Here is a 25,476-nt window from a genome sequence, read left to right as displayed (position 1 = left end):
AGCCACATCACCCCCCACCTGAGAAACCTACACTGGCTCCCCGTCGACAAGAGGATCACCTTCAAGCTCCTCACCCATGCACACAAAGCACTGCACAACACCGGACCAGCCTACCTGAACAGCAGACTCGGCTTCCACACCCCCACCCGCCAGCTCCGCTCCGCCAGCCTCGCCCTCGCTGCTGTCCCCCACATCAAACGAATGACCTCCCGCTGCAGATCCTTCTCCTACCTCGCCGCCAAGACCTGGATCACCCTCTCCACCCACATACTGCAGACCCAAGACCTACTCACCTTCAGAAGACTCCTCAAGACCTGGCTCTTCGAGCTATAGCAGCACATTCCCCCCCTGCACAACCATCTTTAGCGGAACTATTCTGCCCGCCACAGACGAGTAACTTCTTCCAATCTGGGCATGCAACGATTTGACAGTGCTCTCGTTTCTGTCAAATAAATCCACAGGCGAATGATAGATTTGGAATCCTAAATACCTAAATGCAGTGGACTGCCAGGTAAGAGGGGTAGCAGCAAGGGTGAGGCCTGGGTCAGACATGGTCCCGGATAATGGGAAAAGACCAGATTTAGCCCAAGAGAACATATTGGAGAAAAAGGAAATCATGAATACCATACACGCAGTACACCAAACACGTGCCACCCAAACCAAACAAAAGTGTTTATTTATCTAACAAACAATATGTTTGTGCGTGGGGGGGAGGAAGGAACACAAGAAGCAACAAACCTCAAATTGTGAGTAATAATAATTACCAGTCCAATACAGTAATCCGTTGCATTGAAGGCCATCAGAACCATTCTTATCAGTGGGCTATGAGTACGTGTATATGCCACCTAGGGAATACATGGTGGCCTATGTTGAAAGAGACCTGTGGGATGAAAAGGCATATATAATTATCCACAATTCAAACATAACTGTATGTGAAGAAGTGAGAAAATGGACAGAACCTTGAGCAAGTCAAATAATGACAGATGTTTGTGTACTCTCATCCGGAGGGGGTGCTGAGCCCAGTCAAGACTGCCAGGTGGCAGAGCAGTTTTCGTCACTGGAAGAGCGGAGCAACTCCTCCATAGGGCTTGAGGATTGCGTTGCTTCAACAAGGGCAGCGGCATGCTGTAGCACCCGACGACGCTCCGTGATAATCTGTTCTAGATCTGGAGCGGCCATGGGGGCTGGAGACTGCTGTGACCCAGGGCGGTGTCCTCTACTGTGAGCATAGCCTGTAGTGATGCCGGATTGCAGTAATCGGGCAGTATGAGGTCCGTGCATTTCCAGCCACCACTATGCGTCATCTGGGTAATCAAAGAAGTGTGTGTTTCCGCTCGCAACCACTTCGAGAAGTCCCTGTTGTGGAAATGCAATAATCTGAGAACCATAGAACGTGGTTGGAGCCAGGTGGGGGCTTCCGTGCAGGAACATGGTGCACCTGTTCAACAGAGAAATACTGCGCCAAGGCATTTGGAGGAAGCCGGTAACACAACCATTGCTCCACATAGCTCCCTGCATCTCGACCCTCTGCCTTGTCTGGGAGGGGGGAGGGCCACAATGCGCTTATTGTTTCTCCTTGATCTTCTCTCTGCATCCTCGGGCCTTTTTATTCTGGACATTAACTCGTTCCAACAGTGTTTGTAAGGAGGAGTCCATGCATTGACATTTTGGCTGCAGTTGCGCAAGAGTCTGCTTTCCACCTTGTTTTCTCTCCTCTTTCACCTTTCTAATGCCAACCTGAGTAGCTGTACTTGACTGTTTTGCAGCCTGTGGAATCTGGTAGTTGTGTGTAAACTCACATTTATAGCTTGTGCAAAGTTTTACACTTCTGTAATTTAATTATTTTATTTGTGAAACACCCTGATGTATTTTGGGTAATGTACCCGATATAGAAAATTGCATATATAAATATGCTTGTGCATTAGAGATTACTTATTTTATGACACAGTAATGTGTTCTAGACTGTAGCATGTAATGTTCGAATACTTGCAATCAAAATACTTATTCAGCAGGAGTACTTTCTGTCCTAATTCTGGTTGTTTATTTGATTAGTTACAGATTGAAGATGATCAGGGTGTGAATTTAGGAATGGAGAATAGTTTAACACTTCGTCGCCTTCTAGTATGGACTTACGATCCTAAAATAAGATTGAAGACACTTGCAGCCCTTGTAGACTATTGTCAAGGTGCGTATTATACATATTTGTGTACATCCACTAATTACATCTGTAATTAAATCTTGACTGTTAATGTGGTAGTAGGTCTGTGATTGTCAAAGCTCATGTATCAGACCGTAAATGATCCATTAATAGCACAACCTAATTAACCCTCTTCTTAATACAGAGGTGGATACCATAATCATTAAACCTAACTCCTTCAGTTCTCCGGGTGTCCCTGGATTAATGTCCATGCCATAACTCCCTATTCCTATAACCCCATGAGCCCATTTCCCAAATAAAATGTGGGGCAGAAGTTTAGGATGCTGTTGAGGGGTGTGGGGGGGGGTGAAGGGGGGGAGTGAGGAAATGACACAACATATCAAACCAAAACAAGACCGAAATTCAGCCTTGTAATAAGCAAGCCACATGGCATCCTAAAAGGAAAACCTACCAACAATTAACTTCTTTTGAACAGCAGTACGCCCCACTTGGCCCATTTGTACTCATCTGATTAAAGACTCACTTCTATGGTTTAAGTTCCTGCAAGGGTTGATACTTTTTAATTAATTAGTCACTTTTAATCTATCTTCTCAAAAAGGCTTTAATGGTCTTCTTTTATCCCAGTTTACCAAGTCTTCATTAAAATGTTTGTGAACGAAGGCAGTCGGCAACAGCCAAAGGACATTACTTTGAGTTCAGGGCTGAAATTGAAAATAACTTGTGGGGCTGCAAATTAGGGACTAGGAGGTTAATTTGGGGTTAGAGTTCTTACTGGGCAGGTCAGCCTGCTCACCCCATTTCCTATTCTGAACTAAGCCCCTTTCAGGTACTCACCCTTTAGTCACTCAGTCATTGCTTGATCAGTTCTGTCCATAGGAGATGCAAGGTCTTCTTTGCATAGTGTGTAAAATGCAATTCATCAAGTACAGGTGTATTACATCTTAGATGCTGGAAAACACTATCTCAACTGTGGGTCAGACTAAATACCCAGAGACAAAACAGGAAATAATGTTCAAAATGGTCACCTGATTCAGAAGCTGCGTCATGAGAAGGAACAAAACTATGCATTTGCACTAAGAGTACGTGGACAACTATAAAATCGGATTACAAGACCTCTGATTGCACACTCTTTAATACAAGTGATCTGCTGATGTGAAAAGAGCACTAGATACTACCAACAACCTCTGGCACCAAAGTACCTCAATGCAACACAAGATGGTGGCTCTGATCAAAGGGTAATTTAGCTCACGATTGGAGCCGGCAAATGAGTTTCGATCCGATCAACAAAATCCTCCATACACACCCCACTAAATATCTTCTGGAAAGAAAACGAGCCTCCCTACTAGAATCAGTGAGCACGATTCTACATAATTTCTACTTACCAAGCTTTTGTGTGATAGACATAAGGCTGAACAAGTGGTGCCTCAGAACCACTTAGTATAGGGCAATGCTTTTGACACGGAAGATGGTTCATAAGTGGAAAACGAGCATAATGTGCTTGAAACTCGTAATGTTAATATTCTGTGCACAGAGATTGCCTTATTCTTCAGATATATTTTTACAGGATGATAGTCAATTGAATATTTTCATTTTCCCTAATCATGCACACCTTAGAAGTTTTTTAAAACGGCAGAAAAGTTTTTTTGACACATACTTAAAATGAACAAGCACTGGCAAAGCCGATAGGTCTTAACTTTAGGAGAAAACATTGGATTTGCCAATGTTTTCTAGCCATACTGTACAGCATTCCAGATTCTGTGCAGCGCGCTAAAGGAAGCAAATAAAATAAAAAATAAAAATGCTGAATAAGCAATTGTCATTTTGTAGGTGTGAGTGCCATTCCTGCAGCCCTACGAAGTAATGCAAGCATTGTTCTTGCTGTTTTTTTGTAAATCAAAGCGCTTTTGGAGGATGAGCCAACACGGGTGACCAGGGTGGGGGAAGAAACACAGTAGGGAGTGAGAGGAGTAATTCTGGGTGGCGACGGAAACAACAAGGACAGCGGGGTGAAGATGAGAAGCAGTAGGCAAAAGAGTAACATGGATCGGGTGGTGAAGTACATGGGTAAGAGAACAACAAGGAGTGTGGATGGGGCAAGAGAAGCACAGTAGAGAGACAGCTTGAAAACACATAGGGCCATATGCATCAACAGATTTTCCCATAGACACAAAATGGACAAAATCCTTAGATGCTTCTGGGCCATTCACTTTTGAGTGCTTAAGACTTCAGAAAAAAGTAGATCCCGTAAAGTGAGCAGTGAATGTAAATTGACAATGCTCCATGGAGGGATAGACAGAAGATGGAAAAGACACTCCATTGAATAAGAAGCAAGCAATGAGTGAGAGCCAACCAACTGAGTATTTTCAGCGATATTCATGGTTTGTAGCCCTGCCTTATATAGTTGATATTTAAAGGTACAAAGGATCAGTTAACAATGTAATCTGTTCTTGGAAGCAGACTGTGATATTTAAGCGAAATGTACATTTAAAAGAGCACAATTTGGGCCAATCTTTCAAATAAAGTGTTGCAAGCTTTTCTGTTTGAAAGCCTGTGTTCAACATTTCTCAGTTCTGTGCATTTGGTACATTTATGAAATGTGCTGTTGCCACATGTGTTAAAACCTATTATCAGTATTTGTGTTTTACCTATGATCTCTTATCCCTTCTGTAGGAAGGAAAGGTGGGGAGCTAGCATCTGCTGTCCATGCTTACACCAAAACTGGGGATCCGTATATGAGATCATTAGTACAGCACATTCTGGGCTTGGTGTCTCATCCTATTCAAAATTTCCTTAACGGCTGGATCTATGATGGAGAGTTGGAAGATACATATCATGAGGTAATAAACTCTAAAACGTTTGATCTGTTACTTCATTTGACATCAAATTGTTAATATAGAAGTTTTAAATAACTGTTGTCACCACTGAACTTGATGAACTCGTTTACTATTCATTTATTTTATACTAGTCATATGACACGGCCATGTAACAGAAAAGCAAATAGCCCTGGGGCTTTTTTTTTTACCTTTTCATTGAACTTAATTCCAGCCTTTGTTGTTAATATTTTCAAATTGTAAAGTGATTCATCTTCTAACCATAAAACATAGCCAAAAATGTGAGCTTCACACAACCTATAGGAACGGGAATGACCTCTACATGCTAATAGAGACATCCGCCTCTGCCTGGAGTAACCCAGGCTGTAGGTCATAGATGTATATGCTTAAGGCTTGTAGTTCATTGAGACCAAGGCCTGGTTCTGAGGTCAGTGGAGTGCACAAAGTCCATGCTCTAGTTGTCATGGGTCTACTGTCCATGTCTTGAGATATACATTGAGCTGTGGTGGTAGCATTCCATTTTTCTGAGTGATCCTACTTAAAAGACCTTTTAGCCCCGACTTGGGTGCAGGTTTGCTGCCCACCGGCCCCAAATGCGTACAGATCTACTTAAATTCAATGCCCAATCCCTGCACTGACATTCCGCTATGTAGCTCATGTGTGTAATATGTATTGTGACTGGAAGCAGGCTTCCATGTTTGTTGTGAATATGTAGTTTAAGTGCCCAGTAAAAATAATGTGGATGCCTCTGATAAAGGTTCTCTTCTCTTTTTCTATAAAGAAAATCACTGCGCTGGTCAGCATTAGTGTTCTGTGTTGCTTAACTGTTTGACTTCTGAGTCTCTAGCCCCTACATCATCTCCCTGAGAAGCCCTAGAGCACTTGCCCTTGCTACCCTGAGAATTTGGTGTGGAAAAAGTGTACATGACTCCCAGGTTGCATTGCCCTATTATGGCAGGCCCTTGGACATCAGTGGTAAAAAAGCCCCAAGCACCAGGGCTCTGCGCATTACATCTTGCTTGCCTTGTAGGCCCCATACTTGTTTTGATACTCCCTATAGTGAAAAGCCCAACCACAATGGTTGACCTGCCGCTGTGTCTCCTGCGACAAAGACCGCATCCTCATCACTTGCCACCACCCTTCATATGGTTCCCTTAACCTTTAGCCGTCCTCTGTACTCAGACTTTTGTAGTCACCACACTCTCCATCTAGACTCTATCATCATTCTAAAATCGCACCGACTCCTTCTACCCTGTCTGCACATTCACTCTCACCACTCTTCCATATAATGCCCTGGATCAAGCCCCCTCCCACCCTCAATCTGCACTCTAAAGACAATAGTTTTCAATCGCATCTTTTTTTCTTTTTGTTAAAAAAATATATATTTTTATTGGCAGTTATCCATTGGATACAGTTTTCAGCATTTAATAGGTTGTTTACAATTGTGTTATATACCATTGTGGAAGACAAGAGTGTCAAACATTATATTGTTTTCTTATTACCATAAATACCTCCCCCCATATTGTAACAACTCGAGTCATCCCTCCCACCTTCCCCAACTTGTGACCCCCCCCCCCCCAAATTTTCAATCACGTCTAATGATAGCAGAGGAATCGGACCCCCTATCAACCTGCAATAATCATTTTTGGTCCTCAGAGTACCCAGACCATGGTTGTTTCTTGTATCACCAAAGCCTCATCACATTTAACTGTGCTCTCCTTCGAAGACTGCTCTGGATTCTGATCTCTTCTCTCCCAACCCAGCACGTCACTCTCACAATCTCCCCACCCATCAGCAACTTTGTCATCAAAGTCTTTTTTTTTAAACAAACTTTATTGGGTTTTTGTAGGAGAGTAGGGTCTGCTATCCTATGGTCACCCCAAATTTTTGCTTTTTGCTTCACTGGTTTTCGACTACTGAGGCTGTGGGCCTGCTGATCAGACCCCCAGCCTGCTGTTCTCTCACTAAATTAATGACACATGTGCTATAGGCACATACCAATTGGAAATGGACTCCTTGTCAGCCCCTGTATAATGCACTATAGGTGCCCAGGGCATAGGGGCCACCAAGGCCTACCAGGGGCTGCAGCATATCTTTTGCCACCCCTGGCTGGTTCTTAAATTGACACAACTGGCTGATCACTCAGCTGGGGTAAGGTGGTGTAATCACCCCTTGCTTAGATATAGTATACCTATATCTAAACCTATATCTGGACACATGTAAACCTGTGAGCCACTCCTATGGAAGGCCTCATCAATCCTGGAGGCTGAGTGCGTGGTTTTATGTGAGATGGAGCTCTAGCATCAGCTGAGCCTGTCTGCAGCTGTCGGGAACAACTCCCTAAGCTGTTTCAGGATAATGCCATACCATATACTCTTAAGTGCCTTATAATCCTCGCGGTTAAATAGCAACTTTGGTTTGGCTTTATCAAAACATGTCGTGTAAGGTGTCATACGATTTGGAATACTATCCCCTCGCCAGTTCTGGCGACGGGGATAGCATTCCACCCCTCTAGAGGGGTAAGACATGTTACTTCACTTAAATGCGGTTAATTTCTCCAAAGACCTTAAGATCCACAAAATGGATGCCTCTGCCACAGACAAATGTCTGGACCCCTGCAGTTGACCGAAACTCGACCAAATGGGTCCTGGACAAAGGTTTTCCTGTCACAGGAGGGTGTCACCGCCCTCCAGACAGGAGATAGTGGATTGTAGCAAGGAGGTTTGAAAGAAACCAGACACTGCTTGGGGCGCACAAGGCTGCCCCTTGCATAATCCGGCCAAACCGGTTCTGGGGCACTCCAGCCCTCGTGCCAGGGCGGCCTGGATCAAAGGAAGGGGGTGTATCCACCCACTTCCTGGGTCCCACCCATAGGAGGGGACCTAGCAGGTAATCACGCCCCCCAGATTCGAATAAGAGTGGGAGCAGTGCCAATGCACATCAGATTTCCTGGAAGAAACATTTGAAACGAAACTCTGGACCCTTGGACCTCCATCTCAACGTGGAAGCCCGAAGAATCTCCCTTGTGGTCAAGGAGTGACCACCCTGCAGCAGCAGGCACCATCCAGCCCTCGACGTCTACTTAGTTGCAGTTCCCGCCGGAACTCGAGCAACTGAGATCGACGAGATCAAGCCTGCCTGCCTTCCAACAGCCCGATCCACAGTCCCTGCAAAGCTGAGACCCGTGGAGGCGACCGGAAGCGTGGGGCACGCCATCTTGAATTGACCACGAGACGCTGACCGTGCAGCCCACGAGTGACCCTCGAAGCTGTGCACCGGGGTTTGAGAAGCCCCCACCCTGAGCTACTCCTGAGCCGAAGTTCAGCCCTCCACACTCGACGAGTGCTGCGTGGGGCCCTTCTGCTCCATTTGGCTCAACGCGTTGGCCCGGTCACTTGCCAGCTGGCTAGTGGTCCCTGTGCCGACGAAACTACAAAGAAGACTCGTGAATTTGGTTGCTCCAGATCCACACCAGCTCCCCTGAAAAGGAGCCCCGACTCTGACCTTCCTGGTCCGAGTGAGAAGCAATCTTCCGATTCCGCGTGGATTGCTCTTGCCAAGTGTTGTTTGCTCCAAACTTGAAGCCGACTGCACCGACGGTGAGAGCCTGCGTGGGACAGATCGTGACCTGCTCCTGGACGTCGCAGATGCCCCAGAGCCCACGTGACAGCGGAGAGAAGCTCCTCGACGACCACCTGATTGCGCCCGACATTGCCTGGTTCCGTCCTGGTTCCACCCTGGTCACTGCTGAGTGACCCAGACTCTGTCCCCTCTGCTTTCAGGTACTCTTCGACTTGAGTCCACCCTTGGACTCCACCGGACACTTCATCTTCACCCTGCCTGCAGCCCTTTCAGCTTCAAGCACCAAGAGCCTGCGTGTCAAAACCCGACGCCACTTCGACCCTATGCACCCACTTCCTGTGGGTGAGGTAACTTTGCTCCGCCGGTGTTCCCACACTGGTGCACATCTCTAGGGTCTGTGTGTTAAGTTTTGTTCCTCTAGGTTCAGCGGAAGTGTCCTTAAACTCTAACTTTACGACTTTTACGCACCATTGGTTAACATTGGTGCATGCGTGCGCTTTCCGCACATCTCCCGAATCCCGAGGGCCATTCCCGACTTCAGCATTGCTTGTCCTGACTGCTCCCAGCGATTCCCTAGGCCCTAGGCCTAACCACTGCTCGAGTGGCATCTCTTATACCACTTGTTTTGTATATGGTTTGAGTGGCCCCCCCGCCCTCATCCATAATTGTGCAACTTGTATGTTTAAACAGTGCTTTTGATTTAACGCTTGTGCCCCTTTATTCATAAAGAATACTGGGGATTGTTTTTAGTAATAAACACATATATTTTTATAATATATACTTGTGTGGTGTCCTTTCATTTGATATTACAGGATTGTATGTGGTAAAACAGCTCGCTTAACACGACCTCTTAAGTTAAGCCTTTAGGCTGCTTAGTCCATGCTACCCCTAGGATAGCTTGTCTAATAAGGTTGACTTACAACCAGACACCATAAGGGATTGTTTGGTCAGATAGCAGGTGGTTCCAGAATTGGAAACATCCCCTATCAGGCCAACTTCTCACAGTTTTGCATCGATTGTCAACTACATTCGCATTGTTGTTCTGTTAAATTTCCCATATTTCTCATTGTGCAATCCCCCAATGGGACCCAGTCTTTGCCATCGAAGTCCACAGTTGCACTCTCTCATGAATTCTCTTGGCCTTCCTTCCATTGGCCTTCTGCTTACATCCACTATACCCTTCCTAACTTAATCCACGTCTTTCCAGCTCTCTCATTCAGTCAGCTACCCTCCTAGACCTCTCCACCACTTGTACTTCGACAAACACACTCCCCATTCTCCCTCAACTCAACAAGTCACCTTTGTCCAGAGTACACACACCTCCACCTGCTGCAAAACATCTGTCGTAATCATCAAGTTAAAAAAACTGTTTGCTTTATTCGCCACTGTTTCCCTCTGGTACATCTTTAAATCTCTGGATGACTAGAGTTGAACCTGCTTATAATATTCCTCTCCACACAGTTTACTTGACCACTCCCACCAAGAATATCACTTCAACCCAGCAGTTTCTCACCAATATTCTCCTTGACCAGTCTCTGCCTTCTTTTGCTGGTTATGGTTTTCTGATTTCTTGAATTGCTTTTCTCTATTTCGTGGGGTTTTGCAAACTCTTTATCTCCCCTGTATTGAGCATGTGCGCTTCAAGTGTGCTTTCCCAGATCTCAATGCTTCTAGAGAAAAAATGTGATGGCTTCTTGTCAGTCTGTTACACTATTACCATCCACTCCCTCATGGTGACGTCTGCAAACTCTGAGACATACTTCTTGCCCACCAGAACAAATTATTATCCGAATCTCACTTTCCTGATACCCCTAACCTTCAACCAGAATCTGAGTCCACTGCAATATTTGAATGGAGCTGATTCCTTCATCTCTACACCAGGTGACACTTTTCAACATGCACAGTATGGGATCCACCTTCCCTGTGAGTCTGTATTGGGACTAATTAACATACTGCTCCATATCATTCTTTCTTGCTTCAAGTGCCGCTTCAGGTGCCACATCATTGTGCTACATCACTCCTTCATTGAGCTGTTCTCAGTGATCAAATCCGATTTCATGCACGCACCCTCTTCATTTTGCTCAGATCAATGCTCAGTTCTTCTACAAGGCAGACTGGCTCTCAGCAGAAACCAGTTATCTATTACCATAGTTGGCTTACCACACCTTATTAAGTGTGATATAGGTAGGAGAGTTTTATTTTATGGGAGTACCACTGCTGGCTCCAACGACTAAGACTCGAGCTTTAAGAATACAATGGTTATCTTCTACGTTCTAAGATCTAGATAGAAGAAACAATATATATCCCCTATAGTAAAATTCACAATGACCACAACTAAATAAATAACGAAAGTATAATAATGCTGTTAGATGCTGAGAACTTGTTTCCAAACCTGTCTTATGGTAAGCTGAAAGAAGGTAAGGTTTGGACAGTACTTCCACTCCAACAGCATATAAACCATTGCATCAGATTTTGGAAGTGCGGTCCATCAATCCAAATAGTTCTGTTTATACTCCTTAGAGCCATACACATTCTCGGCTCACTGTTCTTTTAGCATGTTGCAATAATTGAGGACAACCACAATACAGAACCAGTGGCTTTAATTACCACAGATCACATAAGTTTGTCAACAATTTACTCAAATCTCCTCTTATGCTCCGTTGCCCATGAGTATCACAGGTAAACTCCCTTTCGTCTCTTTAATACCATGTTCAAAACTAAGCAATTTTCCCCCAAGTCTTCTTGAATACTTCAGCATTCCTTTCTAAAAATTCTTCCAATCTTCCCAAATAGCTTTGGTGCCATCCTAGAATATACAACCCATTCACTGACACATAGAACTTTCCCTGAACAGATCGCCTCCTGAACTCAGCAAAAGTCTCACAATATCCTTCAGGATACATTTTAGATCTTTTGTAAAAAAACACTGATTTGTGCCAGGCTGCAGTAATTGATGGCATATCCCACTTTCATCAATAGTACGTTTGGAATTATTGTAACTTTTGAATCCAAATTAGGCCTTGATTAGATCTTGGTCTCGATGACAAACATGATGACTATCCCGTCCGCCCTATTACAAGTTCCATTGGATATAATGGAATTGTAATTTGGCAAACTGGATATACAATCCATTTGTGATGGAGTAACCCTGTCCGCCAAGATCGTAATCAGGCCTTTTAGTCAAAAGTCACTTTTAAATCGCCACCAACAAAATCTTTAGTGGGTTTCTTTGCCACAGACACATCCCACTCATGGATTCTCACGAAGAACCAGATTGTTAATGCTATTACTGTTTACTTTGATTCTCCATCACGGGCTCTTTTTTAGATCTCACAAAAGTATTCCAAAACTCTGGCAAAATGTCCCAAACCACCTCTCTTCAAGTATTCTTTCTCTTCTACTGGATATTGTTTAAATGAGGCTACTTGAAATTTTGATCCACATCTAACAGAATTGGAGCCATTGAAATCGGCCCTCTTTCTTTGATGCCGTTTACCACATTTGCTACTTTTGAGGACGCACTCCCTCCTCTAAGAATTTATGTTATGTTATCATAATTTGTTGCGAGCACAGCTACTCAAGAGTGTCCCGGCGCAAGCCCAAGAGTAACAAAGAAACAGATAGCAGAAGAAAGGCCAGAACAAACTAGTTAAACAGGAAAGTTTTGAGTTTTTTCCTAAACGGAGTCGGATTCTCAAGACTACGCAGATCCTGGGGAAGAGAATTCCAGTATGTTGCGGCCAGATAGGCCAATGAGCTGCCCCCTTACTTTTCCAGAAGTCCATTCGACCTCAAGACCTCAAGATCATACTCCCAATACCCGCTGCATTCAGTGGGCACGACCCAATTGCTGTCAATCGGATACTTGCAGAGCTCCTTGTAAGCCGTTCGTCGCCAATGTTCAGTTGTGGTTGAATTGAATATGAGAAACACCAATGATTAAACAGTCACCTAAAATAGACCTTTATTGGTAAAGGGAGAAAATAAGCAAAGGGGTCAGCACAAGCAACCGAGAGGAGAAGCAACAGACACGTCCTGCCCCCAGGCTAATGCAATGTGTGCTGCCACGGGTTTAAGAACCACTGGCATGAGATGGACATAAGTTTCCTTTTAAAACGGATTTCTTGTTGCACTAATATATTTGAGAATTCACCTTTTATTAACAACCTTGAAATAAATTATATTGGTTTTCTTATATCTCACGATTGACAGTGACTCCTATATGAGCTATGTCAAATTGTTCTTTATTTGGCTTGCAAGTTAATACTTTCAGAAGAGGCATAATGTAACGGTTTGCTGTCTAACTGGACAATGGAATCTATTTTAAGCTTATTTCATTGTCCTTTTCTGGATTACAGAAGTAATTTCTCACATCACTACTATATCTCAGATTTTGAAGACCCATTTAGAGTTTCTGACTTATTTCGTTTCCACTATCAGTGTACCTGTTATCAGGGTTACTCTTAGCTGTGTTTTCAAGATGAAGTGGCAGCTGCCCACAGACGATAACATGGTCTACAGCATCTCTCATTACTTTTTAGGTCTCGCTGATCTAACGTGCATGCGTTGATCTGCGAGAATTTAGTAAGGGACTTTTAAAAATGCTCCCAAAGTCTGCAGGTGGATCGGGCACAGTTCATGTGCGCCGGGCGCGTGCAGCATTTATCCGCCTGCAGCTTTGGGAGCAATTTTGCGGCCGCTTTGATGTTCTCAGTGAGCCGCGTGGCCACTGAGAACATCAAAGCGGCCCCAAAATGCTCACCATTTGCCTCTTCGTCTACCTTGTAGTTCATGGCAGTCTGTATCACCATTTGCCATCGGCCTTCACTTTACTGCTTTGCTTGTTCTTTTAATCTCTAACAGATAGAACTGCTATATTTGGTGCCACACAGTACTGAACTCCTTTTTAACATTAACTGGTCAGCTGTTAGTACCAGTTTACCCCCTAAATGCATCAATCAGTCGCTAAGGAAAGGGTTACATTTGCCAAAAGTATTTGTGTGTTAAAAATGCCAAAATTGTGAAGTGGTGTTAAAAAAATAAAAAATGCCGCAATAAACTGCTCCCTTTGCCTCGGATTACAAATTATTTTGATAAATACAGTGCAAAATTCAGTCTCCCGTTGTCGCATAATTATTGTGACCCTCACTTTACGAGAACAGCAGACACAGTTAAGTGACCTTATCCCGGCAAGTATTTGTTTAGCTTTTCTCTGCTACCCTTGAACGGCATCAATGGAACAGCACCAATCAGGATGACCCGGGCAACCTCTGTCGCTTGATGTTCTCTTTGACAGGAGGTGCTTGATGCTATTACACTCTCCTTCCATCGGTGAAATATTTATCTTGTGCCTGGCTCCTCTTTCCACCGTCCTAGAGGGTTCGGACTTGTCGATGTAAAAGTCTCTCTTCCTGAACCGTGCAAGAGAGAATCATCACTTACAGACGCATGCCTGTCGGAATCTGCCTGTCCTCCCCACGCAGATCGTTTTGATTGGTGAAGACAGTGTGGTGCATCCTAACTAGATGCACAAGTCGGTGTCTTCTTTCTCTCTGGATGTTGCCAACCTCGGTCCCAGTCAAGGTGTTTGCTCAGGTTGGTTGGTTACCGTATGTGAACTGCTTTATTTAACGTGCGTATTTGCATGCGCGTGCACCGGTGGGGGTAATCCTATTTACATTGACTCCGGCTCACAGGTAAAACAGGTCTCGGGACATCCCTCCCTTTAGAAGACTGACGTTAAACTATGCCTCAGAGTAGAGGGAAGCTCTGCTGCTCGCGAATGCTTAGAATGTGCACTTCCTTAGGGTTTGACAACTCTAACAGAATTATTCAAAGCCGACGTCACCTCCTACCCGGAAGTGCCTCTTCGGCGGCCTCCAGCTGCTGCCTGGCAGCCAGCCATGCTGGAGCTGCGCACAGCCTTAGATCTCCAGTCCTTGGCCTTTGATTGGCCTCTGTGGATATCCTGTGCACACACTGTCGCCCACTCCTTCCATCTGTAGACTGAGGAGTTAACTGCTGTCCATCCTGATCTGTTTTAGCCAACCTCTCACAACGACCTATAAACTGAACATAAAATGTGCGCCAAAGCTCCCCCTGCAGAGGTAGAGCGTCTGCCTTGCCCTTCGCTGCCACTTGTTACTACAGTTATGTCAGGTCACTTACGTATTGTTAGCATAAACCTTTATGTAGATTCCTGCAGAGCTGACTTCAGACATTGGACTTCTGAAAGGTTCCCATTGCAACCTGAGCGAGGCATTCCTGCACCATTTCCCAGGCTTCATACCAATGGAAACCGGCACAGAGAGTCCCATTGCAGCCTCAACGAGGCATTCCTGCACAGTCTCTTAGGCTTCATACCGCTGGGAAGGGGTGCAAGGAGTCCCATCACTCCTCTATCCTGCTGGTCATTCCAATTTTACCATTCCCCTCTTTGCCATTTTCTTTCATATTTCTGCCCCCTCTCCCTTCTGCGTTTTACGGTTTCTACTTTGTCCTCTCGCCTCTATTTCAGTTACCTCAACCCTCCAGCCCCTGCCTCTCACATATCCCACGCGTCCTCCCCTCCCTCTGACGTATCCCCCTTTTCCTCCCACCCCCTGACTTATCCCCCTTTCCTCCCACCCCTTCACACTTCATCCTCTAACTGTCCGTGTCCCTACTATCTATTTCGCTATTTTCAAAACTAACACATAAATAAACAAGCATTTGCAATGCAATATGTCTCGCATTAGGAAAGTTTGAGCTATTGGTATTGTAAATGACACGTTTTTTATTTATGTGTTAGTTTTGAAAATAGCGAAATTAATAGCTTTGTCATTTACAATGCCAATAGTTTTAACTTTCGCAAATGTGACACCTATAGAATTTGTAATGCAATACGTGTTGTATTTACATGACTTACATGTATTGCTACTACAGATAACAATGGCTTTTATTTATTTAAATAATTAATACTTAAATAAGTTATTGTAATTTATGACAATAGCTTAAACTTTCGTAAATAACTTTTGTGAAGATTATGTTCAGTGTATTTTATTGTGACAAATACAAGAACAGAAGTGAAATATTAACATCTTTTTGTGACATTTGTAATAAAGCTTGAAACATTGAGAGAACATATTTGAACCTGTTGAATGGTTGCACAGATTGATGCTGTGGTGGTGCTTAGTGATGCTGTGGTGGTGCTGAGTGATGCTGTGGTGGTGCTGAGTGATGCTGTGGTGGTGCTGTTGTGGCGCAGAGTGATGCTCTGGTGGTGCAGACATGGTGGATTTTCAGAGGTGTTCTCAGTTTAATATGCTTTAACTATCTGTGTGCAGTTAAAACGATCTAACATGTATGCCTTTACAAGGATAAGCAGGTTGCGCGTTCGTGAGCAAAGAAGTGCTTTGGGATCTGGAGAACATGCGGACATTTCTACCACAGCATATTCCAGGCAAGCGCAACCAGGCCGCCTCCTTAGTGAAAGGTTAATTCAAGTAAACTCGACCCTTAAAATAACAGAGGGAACAAATGAATGAATGACCTTCAAGTGGTCTGCTTAACAAAAGCCTGGAGCTCAGGGTACTGTATTCTCATATGCCGCATATAATGGCAAGCAGAGGATAATTATGGAACAGGACCCATTACCCTACGTGACCAATACGTAGGCTTTGCAACAAAACCTATTGTGCCTTTATTTCACACTTGTATCTCCACACGGAAGGGGAAAAAAAGTCCATTGTTCAGCCACCTAAATAATTGATATTTTCATGATCCCCAACACAATGCTCAGGCACATAGCTGTAAACATACGCAGTATCCTGACCCATGCTCTACTTACTCTAAGCCCCCTCTCACCCCCCCCCCATTTGCTCATCCATGCACACAACAGCACGTTTAAAAGAATAGCCGGTCCCCATGCTAAGCACAACTGTGATGTAAGCAGTAGAAAAGTAGTGCTAAACTGCAAAAGGCATCTTACCTGTAGCGAAGGTGAAAGCCATGATCTTCACGCATGCTCACCAAAACATCACTGTGCTCCATCGAGGTGCATTATCAGCAGAGTAAGCACTAAAACTGGGTATCAGATGAGTGCGGATGCGGAGAACTGTTTTCTCAACATCGTCCAAGTTAGTCTATTAGTGAGCTCGAGTTAATACCTCCTAAGCTCCCAGCGACAGCACTCGTCTTTCTTTAATAGGAAAAGAATCACTTAATCTCCCCGTGCTCAAGAAAAACAAATGTGTGTCCTCATGTAACGTAACTGGTGCTATGTAAAGCGCTCCGATACCCATTCGGTTCGGGTCAAGTTTGCGCTATATAAAGCTCTGCTAAAAAAAAAGTCTCAGAGGGGCACGGCTCAGTAGTGTCCCGCGCGCCAGCCTGCAGCTCCTGCGCTTGCTGTTCTGTAAGGGAACATAAGATGCGTGGCTTCAGGTCTGAGTTTTAATGTGCATAGCAAACTTTACTTAAGCGGTGAAAGCCAAGCCGCAACAGATCTGCTGATGGCGCCGCCTCCCCACGGACAGAGGTAGGGAGGCGGTAGAGTGTGTTGCTGCGGCCAGAGGTAGCGTAAAGGAAACGTACGCTTTAAACGGGCCATCCAGTTTTGAGGAAAAAACAGACACTCGCCTTTACCCACTCCTGCGTCACTGCTAACCACCAACAACAGATAGCCGAGAAAGTTCCTTTGTTTGGCGAGGTCTGCTTGGGGTTTGAAGATCTGTGACAATGATGGATGACCCCTTTAATAGCGCAGGGCCAAAGCATATTACAACATCATTAGACAAAGCGTAGAAATTAGCGTAGTAAAACGGCTTCACGGGTTATCCACTGGGTGTATTACGTGTTCCGTGAGGAGACCTGGTAGGGCGGGGGCTGCCCGCGCATGTGCGGAATTTCTATTTCTAACTTTCATTCTGAGAGCCCCGGTTAGAAATGCCGCGCATGCGCGGGCAGCCCCCGCCTTACCAGGTCCAGCAGTTGAAGTCCCGTGGTGAAGAACATCGGAAAGGGGCTCCCATGCCTAAGGGGAGAGGAGCCCGAGGAGTGGGGGTCTGGTGGGGTGGGGGGGTGTGTCTGTGTGTGTTTGCGTGTGTCTGTGTGTGTTTGCGTGTGTCTGTGTGTGTTTGCGTGTGTCTGTGTATGTTTGCGTGTGTCTGTGTGTGTTTGCGTGTGTCTGTGTGTGTTTGCGTGTGTCTGTGTGTGTTTGCGTGTGTCTGTGTGTTTGCGTGTGTCTGTGTGTTTGCGTGTGTCTGTGTGTTTGCGTGTGTCTGTGTGTTTGCGTGTGTGTGTGTGTTTGCGTGTTCGTGTGTGTTTGCGTGTTCGTGTGTGTTTGCGTGTTTGCGTGTTCGTGTGTGCTAGTGTGTCTGTGCGTGCTCGCGTGTGTCTGTGCGTGCGTCTGTCTGTGTGCGCGTGTGTCTGTGCGTGCGTCTGTCTGTGTGCGCGTGTGTCTGTTTAAGGGGGTGTGCGTATGCAGTGTGTGTGTGTCTGTGTGTGCGTGTGCATGCGTGTGGCTGTGTATGTGCGCATGCGTGAGTGTGGCTGTGTGTGTGTGTTTGCGCACCTCAGGTAATCTGAGGCAGGACATGGGCACGGCGCCGGCCTGGACGTGCGCGTCCACAGACATCAATCGCCACGCGTGCCCGACCCCTGTCTGATTCCCAGGAGACGGGCAACATTGGTTGTCGAGCTGGACGCACTCCAGCTCGACCTAAAAAATTGTCACTTACAATACCAGCTCAAACTTTCCTAATGCAAGACCTACTGCATTGCAAATGCTTGTTAATCTTCTGCTTCCTGTGTCTCCAAAGCCTTCTTGATTGCAAAATACATTGTTTCCCGTTTCAGTAGGGTCCTGGATGGTGTACATGACCAGCTGCATGTATGCTCGGGTACCACCACAGAGTATTGTAGGAAAGCGGGCAAAGAATTCCTTTGCCAGAAGCCAATTTCATTAAAAAGAAACAGCCCAGCATGGTTGGCCAGACGTTTAAACTCTTGTTCCTCTTGTGTTTTAGAAGTACCGCATTTCTCTTGGCTACCAGGAAGCCTGAAGCCCATTTAGACGCTCTGCAGGTCTGACCTGTTTAATCTGCAGCTTCCCACTTGCCTGCTTTGAAGCCCACATGCATCCCAAGGAGTCCAGAGACTTAGTCAAAGAAACCAGAATAGGGCTGTTTTAAGAAAATAACATTATCAAGTGCATTTGAATGGTGACTGTCTCTCTAGCAACCACACTCTCCCCTCGACTTTTCTTTTCTTTTCTTTTTTAATCAATCTGCTCTACTTTGTGTGCAGAGGTCACTCATCTAATGGGCCTGCAATCTAGCCAAGATCGATAAAGACCGAGTGTTCCCAATCTGTTCCATTTTGTCCTGTTGGATTCGGACACCATTGCCTGTGTGTATATGATCTGCCCCTAATTGTAAAGGACAACCCCCTCTAAAAGTGGATTGGGCCATCCTAGATTTGCTATGATCCCCAGGTCCTGGGCTAGCGACCTTTTATAGGGACTGTCCACCCTCTAGCCCTAAAGTGTGAGATCATGTTATCTTCCATGGAACTGCATTACTTTCCGAACTCCAAAAGATAATGCATTTCTTTTTCTGAGTTACCTAAGAGTCATTTTATCCTTTGCCAACTACATTTCTTTCTTTCATTCACTTTTAATGTTCTCAAACACTTGATTCACGAGCTGTATAGATTGGCAACCTCAGTAAAAAGTCTGCACGTTTATGTGGGAAGATTGTGACTCTTCGTTTTAAAATATGACATGCACAATTATCAATTACAGACATGAACCATCCAACTACTGTATAGTAACTGATGTATTGCTTTTGTGTTCCAGTATTTGCAATAGTGTAGTGATGTTGAATAGCAGACAGTGTATTCACCCAGCTCCCTGGTTTATTTCTATGTTCTCACTGTATTGCTGCTTTATTTATATTTGCAGCAAAACACACAAGATGATGGACGGAATGTTGCACATTGGCAAAACATTCACCCCCAGTCACAGATCTGGGTTTAATCCATCGTTATTTTGCTCACCAAACCACCCTAGTTCAGACATGGCCATATGCAAATCAGTCTTGACCCTGTGCCTCATGGGAACAGTCCAGCCCGAACTGCCAAGCCATGTCTTCCCTGGACCGGAATCAAGCATCCTAGGACTGGTTTCTGGCTATCAGCTGTCTTTAGCCAGGATAGCTTGACTCCAGTGGCGTAGTGAGCACGGGACCCAAGTATGGGCATACCCTTCCCACATAGGGTGAACAGCAAAACACACAAGATGATGGACGGAATGTTGCACAACGGCAAAACATTCACCCCCAGTCACAGATCTGAGTTTAATCCATCGTTATTTTGCTCACCAAGCCACCCCAGTTCAGACATGGCCATATGCAAATCAGTCTTGACCATGTGCCTCATGGGAACAGTCCAGACCGAACTGCCAAGCCATGTCTTCCCTGGACCGGAATCAAGCATTCTAGGACCGGTTTCTGGCTATCCGCCTTCATCAGCCAGGATAGCTTGACTCCAGTGGCGTAGTGAGCACGGGACCCATGCCTGGGCATACCCTTCCCACATAGGGTGAACAGCAAAACACACAAGATGATGGAGGGAATGTTGCAAAATGGAAAAACATTCACCCCCAGTCACAGATCTGGGTTTAATCCAGTTTGGATTGGACTGTTCCCATGAGGCACAGGGTCAAGACTGATTTGCATATGGGCATGTCCATAGAGAGTATGATTTACGTGTCGGCAATTTTTTCTGGTTTAATGTGAGGAATTTACGCTACAATTATGGATAGTGCGCAAAATATATTTCAATGATCATCTCATGAGCACTGTTTGGGTGGTATGCTGTTCCATATAATTCTGCATACTGGCAGAAACGCTCTTTCTAGCAGAAAATGACTTCCAACAACAGCACGGTTCCACAAGACATTATGTTCTTGAACCAGTTTCCGGTGAACTAAAATTACAAGAAAGAGCGAAAACATGATTTTTAAAACAACACAAGCTCCGACACCCTACAATCATAAATTATGTAAGATGTTGCTTGTGTAGGGGAGAACAATCACCCAGTCCTAGCAGAATCTTAGCAATAGATGGTATGCATCCCGTTTCTCTGCAAATGTGTTTTTCATAAACTCACCCCCCCCCCATTTCGTTAGTTGGACTTCCTTGATTGATATGATAAAGACAACATGCTTTTATTGTATTTATTGATGGATCTATTTTTCTCAGAAATCACTTTTCAACAAAAAACTGAAAGATTCTATTTCCATTTTATTAGGAGTTATTTTACCTTTTGGTCATAATGTCAGGTGAAAGCGCAAAGATTTCCCTGACCTTATTTTGTTGGTCGGAATGGTGAAAATAAAAAACCCTGAGCGGAAAAAAAAAAAATAAGGCCGCTGTATAAGTCAGTTATATTCCAACCCTGATCTCTTTTTTGTTTACTTGGAACAGAGCACCTTTTTTTTACAAAACACATAACCTCACCTATTTATTAATCTTCAGTCCGATAACCTGTGCATACTTGTACACTCCTGCACCCAGGCATTGCTTTACCGTACAGATTGTATAATGTATTACAAGAACACACACCCATACCATTCCAATCCCCATTCTATTGTCTGCTCTCTTCCAGTTCCTACTGTGCTATGACCACATCGATCATTGACCTCGCCAGATCTCCAGATGCTCATTCACTTTAAAGCTTACTAAGGCTTTTCTAATGCTGTTCGGGGTGGCTGACCTGGCCACACAGTTCTTGGCCGTAAACTGTTTCATACACGTATTACTTTATCACCTGTAATGTACAGGGATACTTCCTCCTAGAGACACAATTGTCTTCATGGCCAGCTCGATCTTTTAATTTCTTTTGAGTTGCAACACCGAAATTGCTCCCTAGCTTGTTACTGTATATTTCAGATGAGAGATCTAGCTTTGAAAAAGTCCACAGGACGAAACGCGTGTCTGCTGCTTCCGCTTTTGTATATATCAAGACTTGGAGATTTTCAAAGAATAAAATCATGCATGAGACCAGAAGAATGCTATGGACCTTGCAAGTTCATTCACTTCGGATAACCTGTGCTAATTTGTTCTTACTACATGGACTTATTGTGTGTACTTTAGTACTTATTGTACAGCTCCTAATGTGCTATGACCTGCTTGGATAAAACTACTCTTAGGAGCCCTACTGGAGTAGATTCACACATGTCAGTTTAAAAGAAAAAGTATGCATATAGATGCAAGCAAGTGGTACATGCTTTGCCCCAGTATTGGAACTTTCATAGATTCCCATGCTTTGTATCATTTCCCCCTCGTCGGAATGGGAGCCTAAGTAAATAGAAAATACCATAGCAGTAGGAACAAAAGAGAAAGAAAGGCCTAGGCCTCATCTCATTTTGTAGCCTATCCACCTCTTTTTGTAAAAGAGACCAAAAAAGTTGCAAAAACCAATCAGAATAGCCTCACCCCATAGAACCCTCCTGAGAGAGCCTCAGATTTTCTACCGCACGTTGTGCTAAGGGAGTCTCCTCTGAGCTCTGCTCAGTTTTCTTTCTTCAACTTGGGATTCAACTATTTTGTCTTCAAAAGATGTGAGATAAGGAGAAGAAAGCCTTATTTAAGGCGTGTGTTACCTGTTCAAAGAAAAGGCTATATGTGGAGAACAAGCATAAGGATTGTATTTACTGCTTGTACCCAGACCACAAAGCCACTGATTGCAACATATGCAGAATCTTGTCCACTAAGACCTTGAGAGACAGAGAAGGAAGACTTTTGACCTGGCTGCAAAAGATGAAGTCTCCGAAAGAGGTGATTTCCAGTGACATCAAGGATTCCTCCTTGGCTTCTTCATCAAGGAGGTCTAAAAAGAGGGGTAGGTCTTCCCCCTTCAACATCAGCTGAGCCTCCTCTAAGGCCTCTCAAAAGACCTGTGATAGGTCTACTCTGTCCAGTCACCAAATATCTCCTCACTGAGGTGACAAAGAGAAAGAGGGATTTGCGTCTGAGGTGGGTTCTACTCAGAAGGGTTCTCAAGGGCCTTCTGTTCTCTCTCCACCACCTGGTAAGGCAAAAAGTTTTAAGAAACCTGCTTCCTTACCTCAAGAAGGGAAATTTGAGAAGAAGACCCGCTCGTCGACGACGGCATCTTCAGGTACATCGACAACTGATAGAATCCATCAGGTGTCCATTTCTGCTTCGACTGCGTCGTCGACAGCTCAAGTTCCCCTACCTGTGTCGTCATGTTGATGGATTATAGGAGAAGATTTCCATCTCAATCCTCCGAGTCCATACAGCCACCTCCTCCTCCACCACCGCCACCTCCTCCATCAGCTTCTGCGAATCAGCCACCAGAACAAGAACCCTCGGAGGGGAGACAGGCTATCACCACGGGTCAAGTGTATGGTGATGATGATGAATCTTCTGATGATGAACGGGAGGTGCCAGAGGTCCCAAACCCGGATAGAGAGTGGGATGATTATATTATTCCAGACCCACCTTCTCCTTCATCGGATCCTGTGGATTCCCCTCCAGCAGACATCTGAGGTTTCCATAACCTCATGGAAAGAGCTTCAACAAGGTTTGGCCTTCCGGTTCCAGTGGTTCAATCGGACTGCTTCCTCTATGATTACAAAGAGCCATACAGGAAATCCATCCGCTCTATTCCCATCATAGAGCATGTATGGTCTGAAGGTGTGAAAGTCATGCAGTCTCCAGCTACCGTTATTCCAGTACTAACGCGGCTGGAGAAAAAATGCAAGGCCCCTGAGGGTAGTCCCGCTTGCCTGGTTGACCAACCGAAGCCGGACTCCGTGATCTCCCAGGCGGCACAGAGAAAATCAAAGAACCCATCGGCCCCTCTGGCTGCACCACCTGATAGGGAAGATAGACACCTGGACAATGTGGGTAAAAGATTCTCTTCAATGTCCAGCCTCCTGGTTCGTGCCTCCAATGCACTTGCAATTTTGGGACGATATGATCGCCAAATGTGGTGCGATTTGTCTGTTTGTGGATCAGCTACCTGACAGTGCTAAAGCAGATGCAAGGAAGATTTTGGAGGAAGGTGAGCTTTCTTCCTCCGAGATAATTGACTGCTCCATGGACATCGCCACGACTGCTTTTCGTGCCTTGGCAGGTTCGGCTGTCCTGAGAAGACAAGGTTGGCTTCGGGCTACCTGGTTTTGCCCTGAGGTGCAAAATAAGATTTTAGATTTGCCCTTCGATGGTGATATGCTTTTTGGCAAGCATATAGATGACGCCTTACAGGATATTAAAAAGGACACAGAAACAGCCAAGTCCTTAGGCACGCTACAATATCGTAAGGTACCTTTCCGAGGAGCAAAAGGCAAGAGTTTTTCCAACTAGAGAGGAGGATACCAGCAGCGCTACTCCTCCTATTCCCAATCTTCTTAAAGCTATAAACCACAATACTCTCAGAAACCGAGTTAGTCAACATCTTTCTCACGCCAGCCAGCAAGAGGTCGACAGGGTCACCAGGGGAGAGATTCGTCTAAATGCAATAACGGCCTCTTGGCTCTGTCTACTGTCCCACCTCCTCCGGTAACATCAGTGGGGGGCAGGATTTCTCATTGTCTACGCAACTGGATGATCATAACATCAGATCGGTGGGTCCTAAATATCATTTGATTTGGCCACACATTAGAATTTCAACAACTCTCACCTTCCAGAGATCCTCCCGCCACCGAATCAAAACATCTGCGACTTCTACGTCTCGAAGCCCATCAACTGTGCATCAAGGGGGCGATAGAGCCTGTACCTCAGTCTCAAAGAGGACAAGGATTCTATTCCAGGTTTTTCCTAGTTCGCAAGATGGAAGATGGAAGATGAGTGGCGCCTAATTTTAGACCTGAGGGAGCTCAACACTTATCTCATAAAGCTGTTGTTCAGAATGGTATCCCTTCAGGATATTTTACGGCTTCTCAATCCAGGAGATTTCATGGCAATTCTGGATCTAGAGGATGCATATTTCCATGTACCGATCCATCCAGCTCACAGACGCTTCTTATGCTTCACAGTAGCCAAGAGCCACTTTCAATTCAATGTCCTTCCTTTCGGGCTGAGATCCGCCCCGCGAATATTCACAAAGATCTTAGCCCCAGTGGCGGCGTTTCTCAGAAAGCATTCTCTAGAGGTTTTTCCCTACCTAGACAATTGGTTGGTAAAGGCTCCATCCCTTCAAATAGCTTCCACAGCAGTCGAGAGCTGCATTCGACTTTTCAATCAACTAGGTCTCAACAGGAACAAATCTGTTCTTCACCCATCCAGGTCGGCCAGATTCCTAGGTTCCATTCTAGATACAAGTTGCTTTAGGGCTTTCCCTTCGGAAGAAAGACAGAAAAGACTCATTCTTTCGGCTCGTCTCTTACAAAAGAATGAGTCTCTATCGGTCCGTCTGTACAAGTCGCTCCTAGGATCAATTTCATCTTGCATACCCTTAATTCCGCACTGCAGACTTCGGATGCGTCCGCTGCAGGAGCAGCTAGACAAACAATAGTGCTAGGCAGAAGGCACATTTGACGACAAAATACCAGTGACCCCATTAATGAGGAAAGCGGCCAAGTGGTGGACGGTAAAAGACAGTATCTCAAAAGGTCTCACTTTCAAGATTGCTCCATCTCCCTTGGTTCTAACCACAGACGCCTCACTGGAAGGCTGGGGAGCAGTATTGCAGGATCTACACGTGAGTTGTCATTGGACGCCCGAGCAGCGCATGTTCCACATCAATCTTTTGGAACTCAAAGCCATTCAATTCGCTTTACAAGCTTTCCTTCCATGAATTCGGAATTCCACGGTACTGGTCCGTACAGACAACACGACGGCCATGCAATATATAAACAAACAAGGCAGGACAAGATCTCGAGCTCTTTCAAGGGAA

General features: G+C 45.0%; 1 protein-coding gene across 2 annotated transcripts in view; it reads left to right on the top strand.

Moving 5' to 3' along the window:
- TUBGCP3 (tubulin gamma complex component 3) overlaps positions 1-25,476 on the top strand; it is a 392,150-nt gene that overhangs the window by 217,446 nt on the left and 149,228 nt on the right. Inside the window, exons 10-11 of one of the 2 annotated variants that reach the window (XM_078657652.1) lie at positions 2,053-2,185; positions 4,829-4,995. In XM_078657652.1, coding sequence (XP_078513778.1) covers positions 2,053-2,185; positions 4,829-4,995 — 300 coding nt within the window. The remainder of the gene's footprint in view (positions 1-2,052; positions 2,186-4,828; positions 4,996-25,476) is intronic. The other variant, XM_078657653.1, reaches the window with a different exon arrangement.

The sequence above is a fragment of the Lissotriton helveticus genome, chromosome 8 (assembly GCF_964261635.1).
Source record: "Lissotriton helveticus chromosome 8, aLisHel1.1, whole genome shotgun sequence".
Lineage (NCBI taxonomy): Eukaryota > Metazoa > Chordata > Amphibia > Caudata > Salamandridae > Lissotriton > Lissotriton helveticus.
Note: the sequence above shows the minus strand (reverse complement) of the source record. Positions and strands in the feature narration are given on the sequence as shown.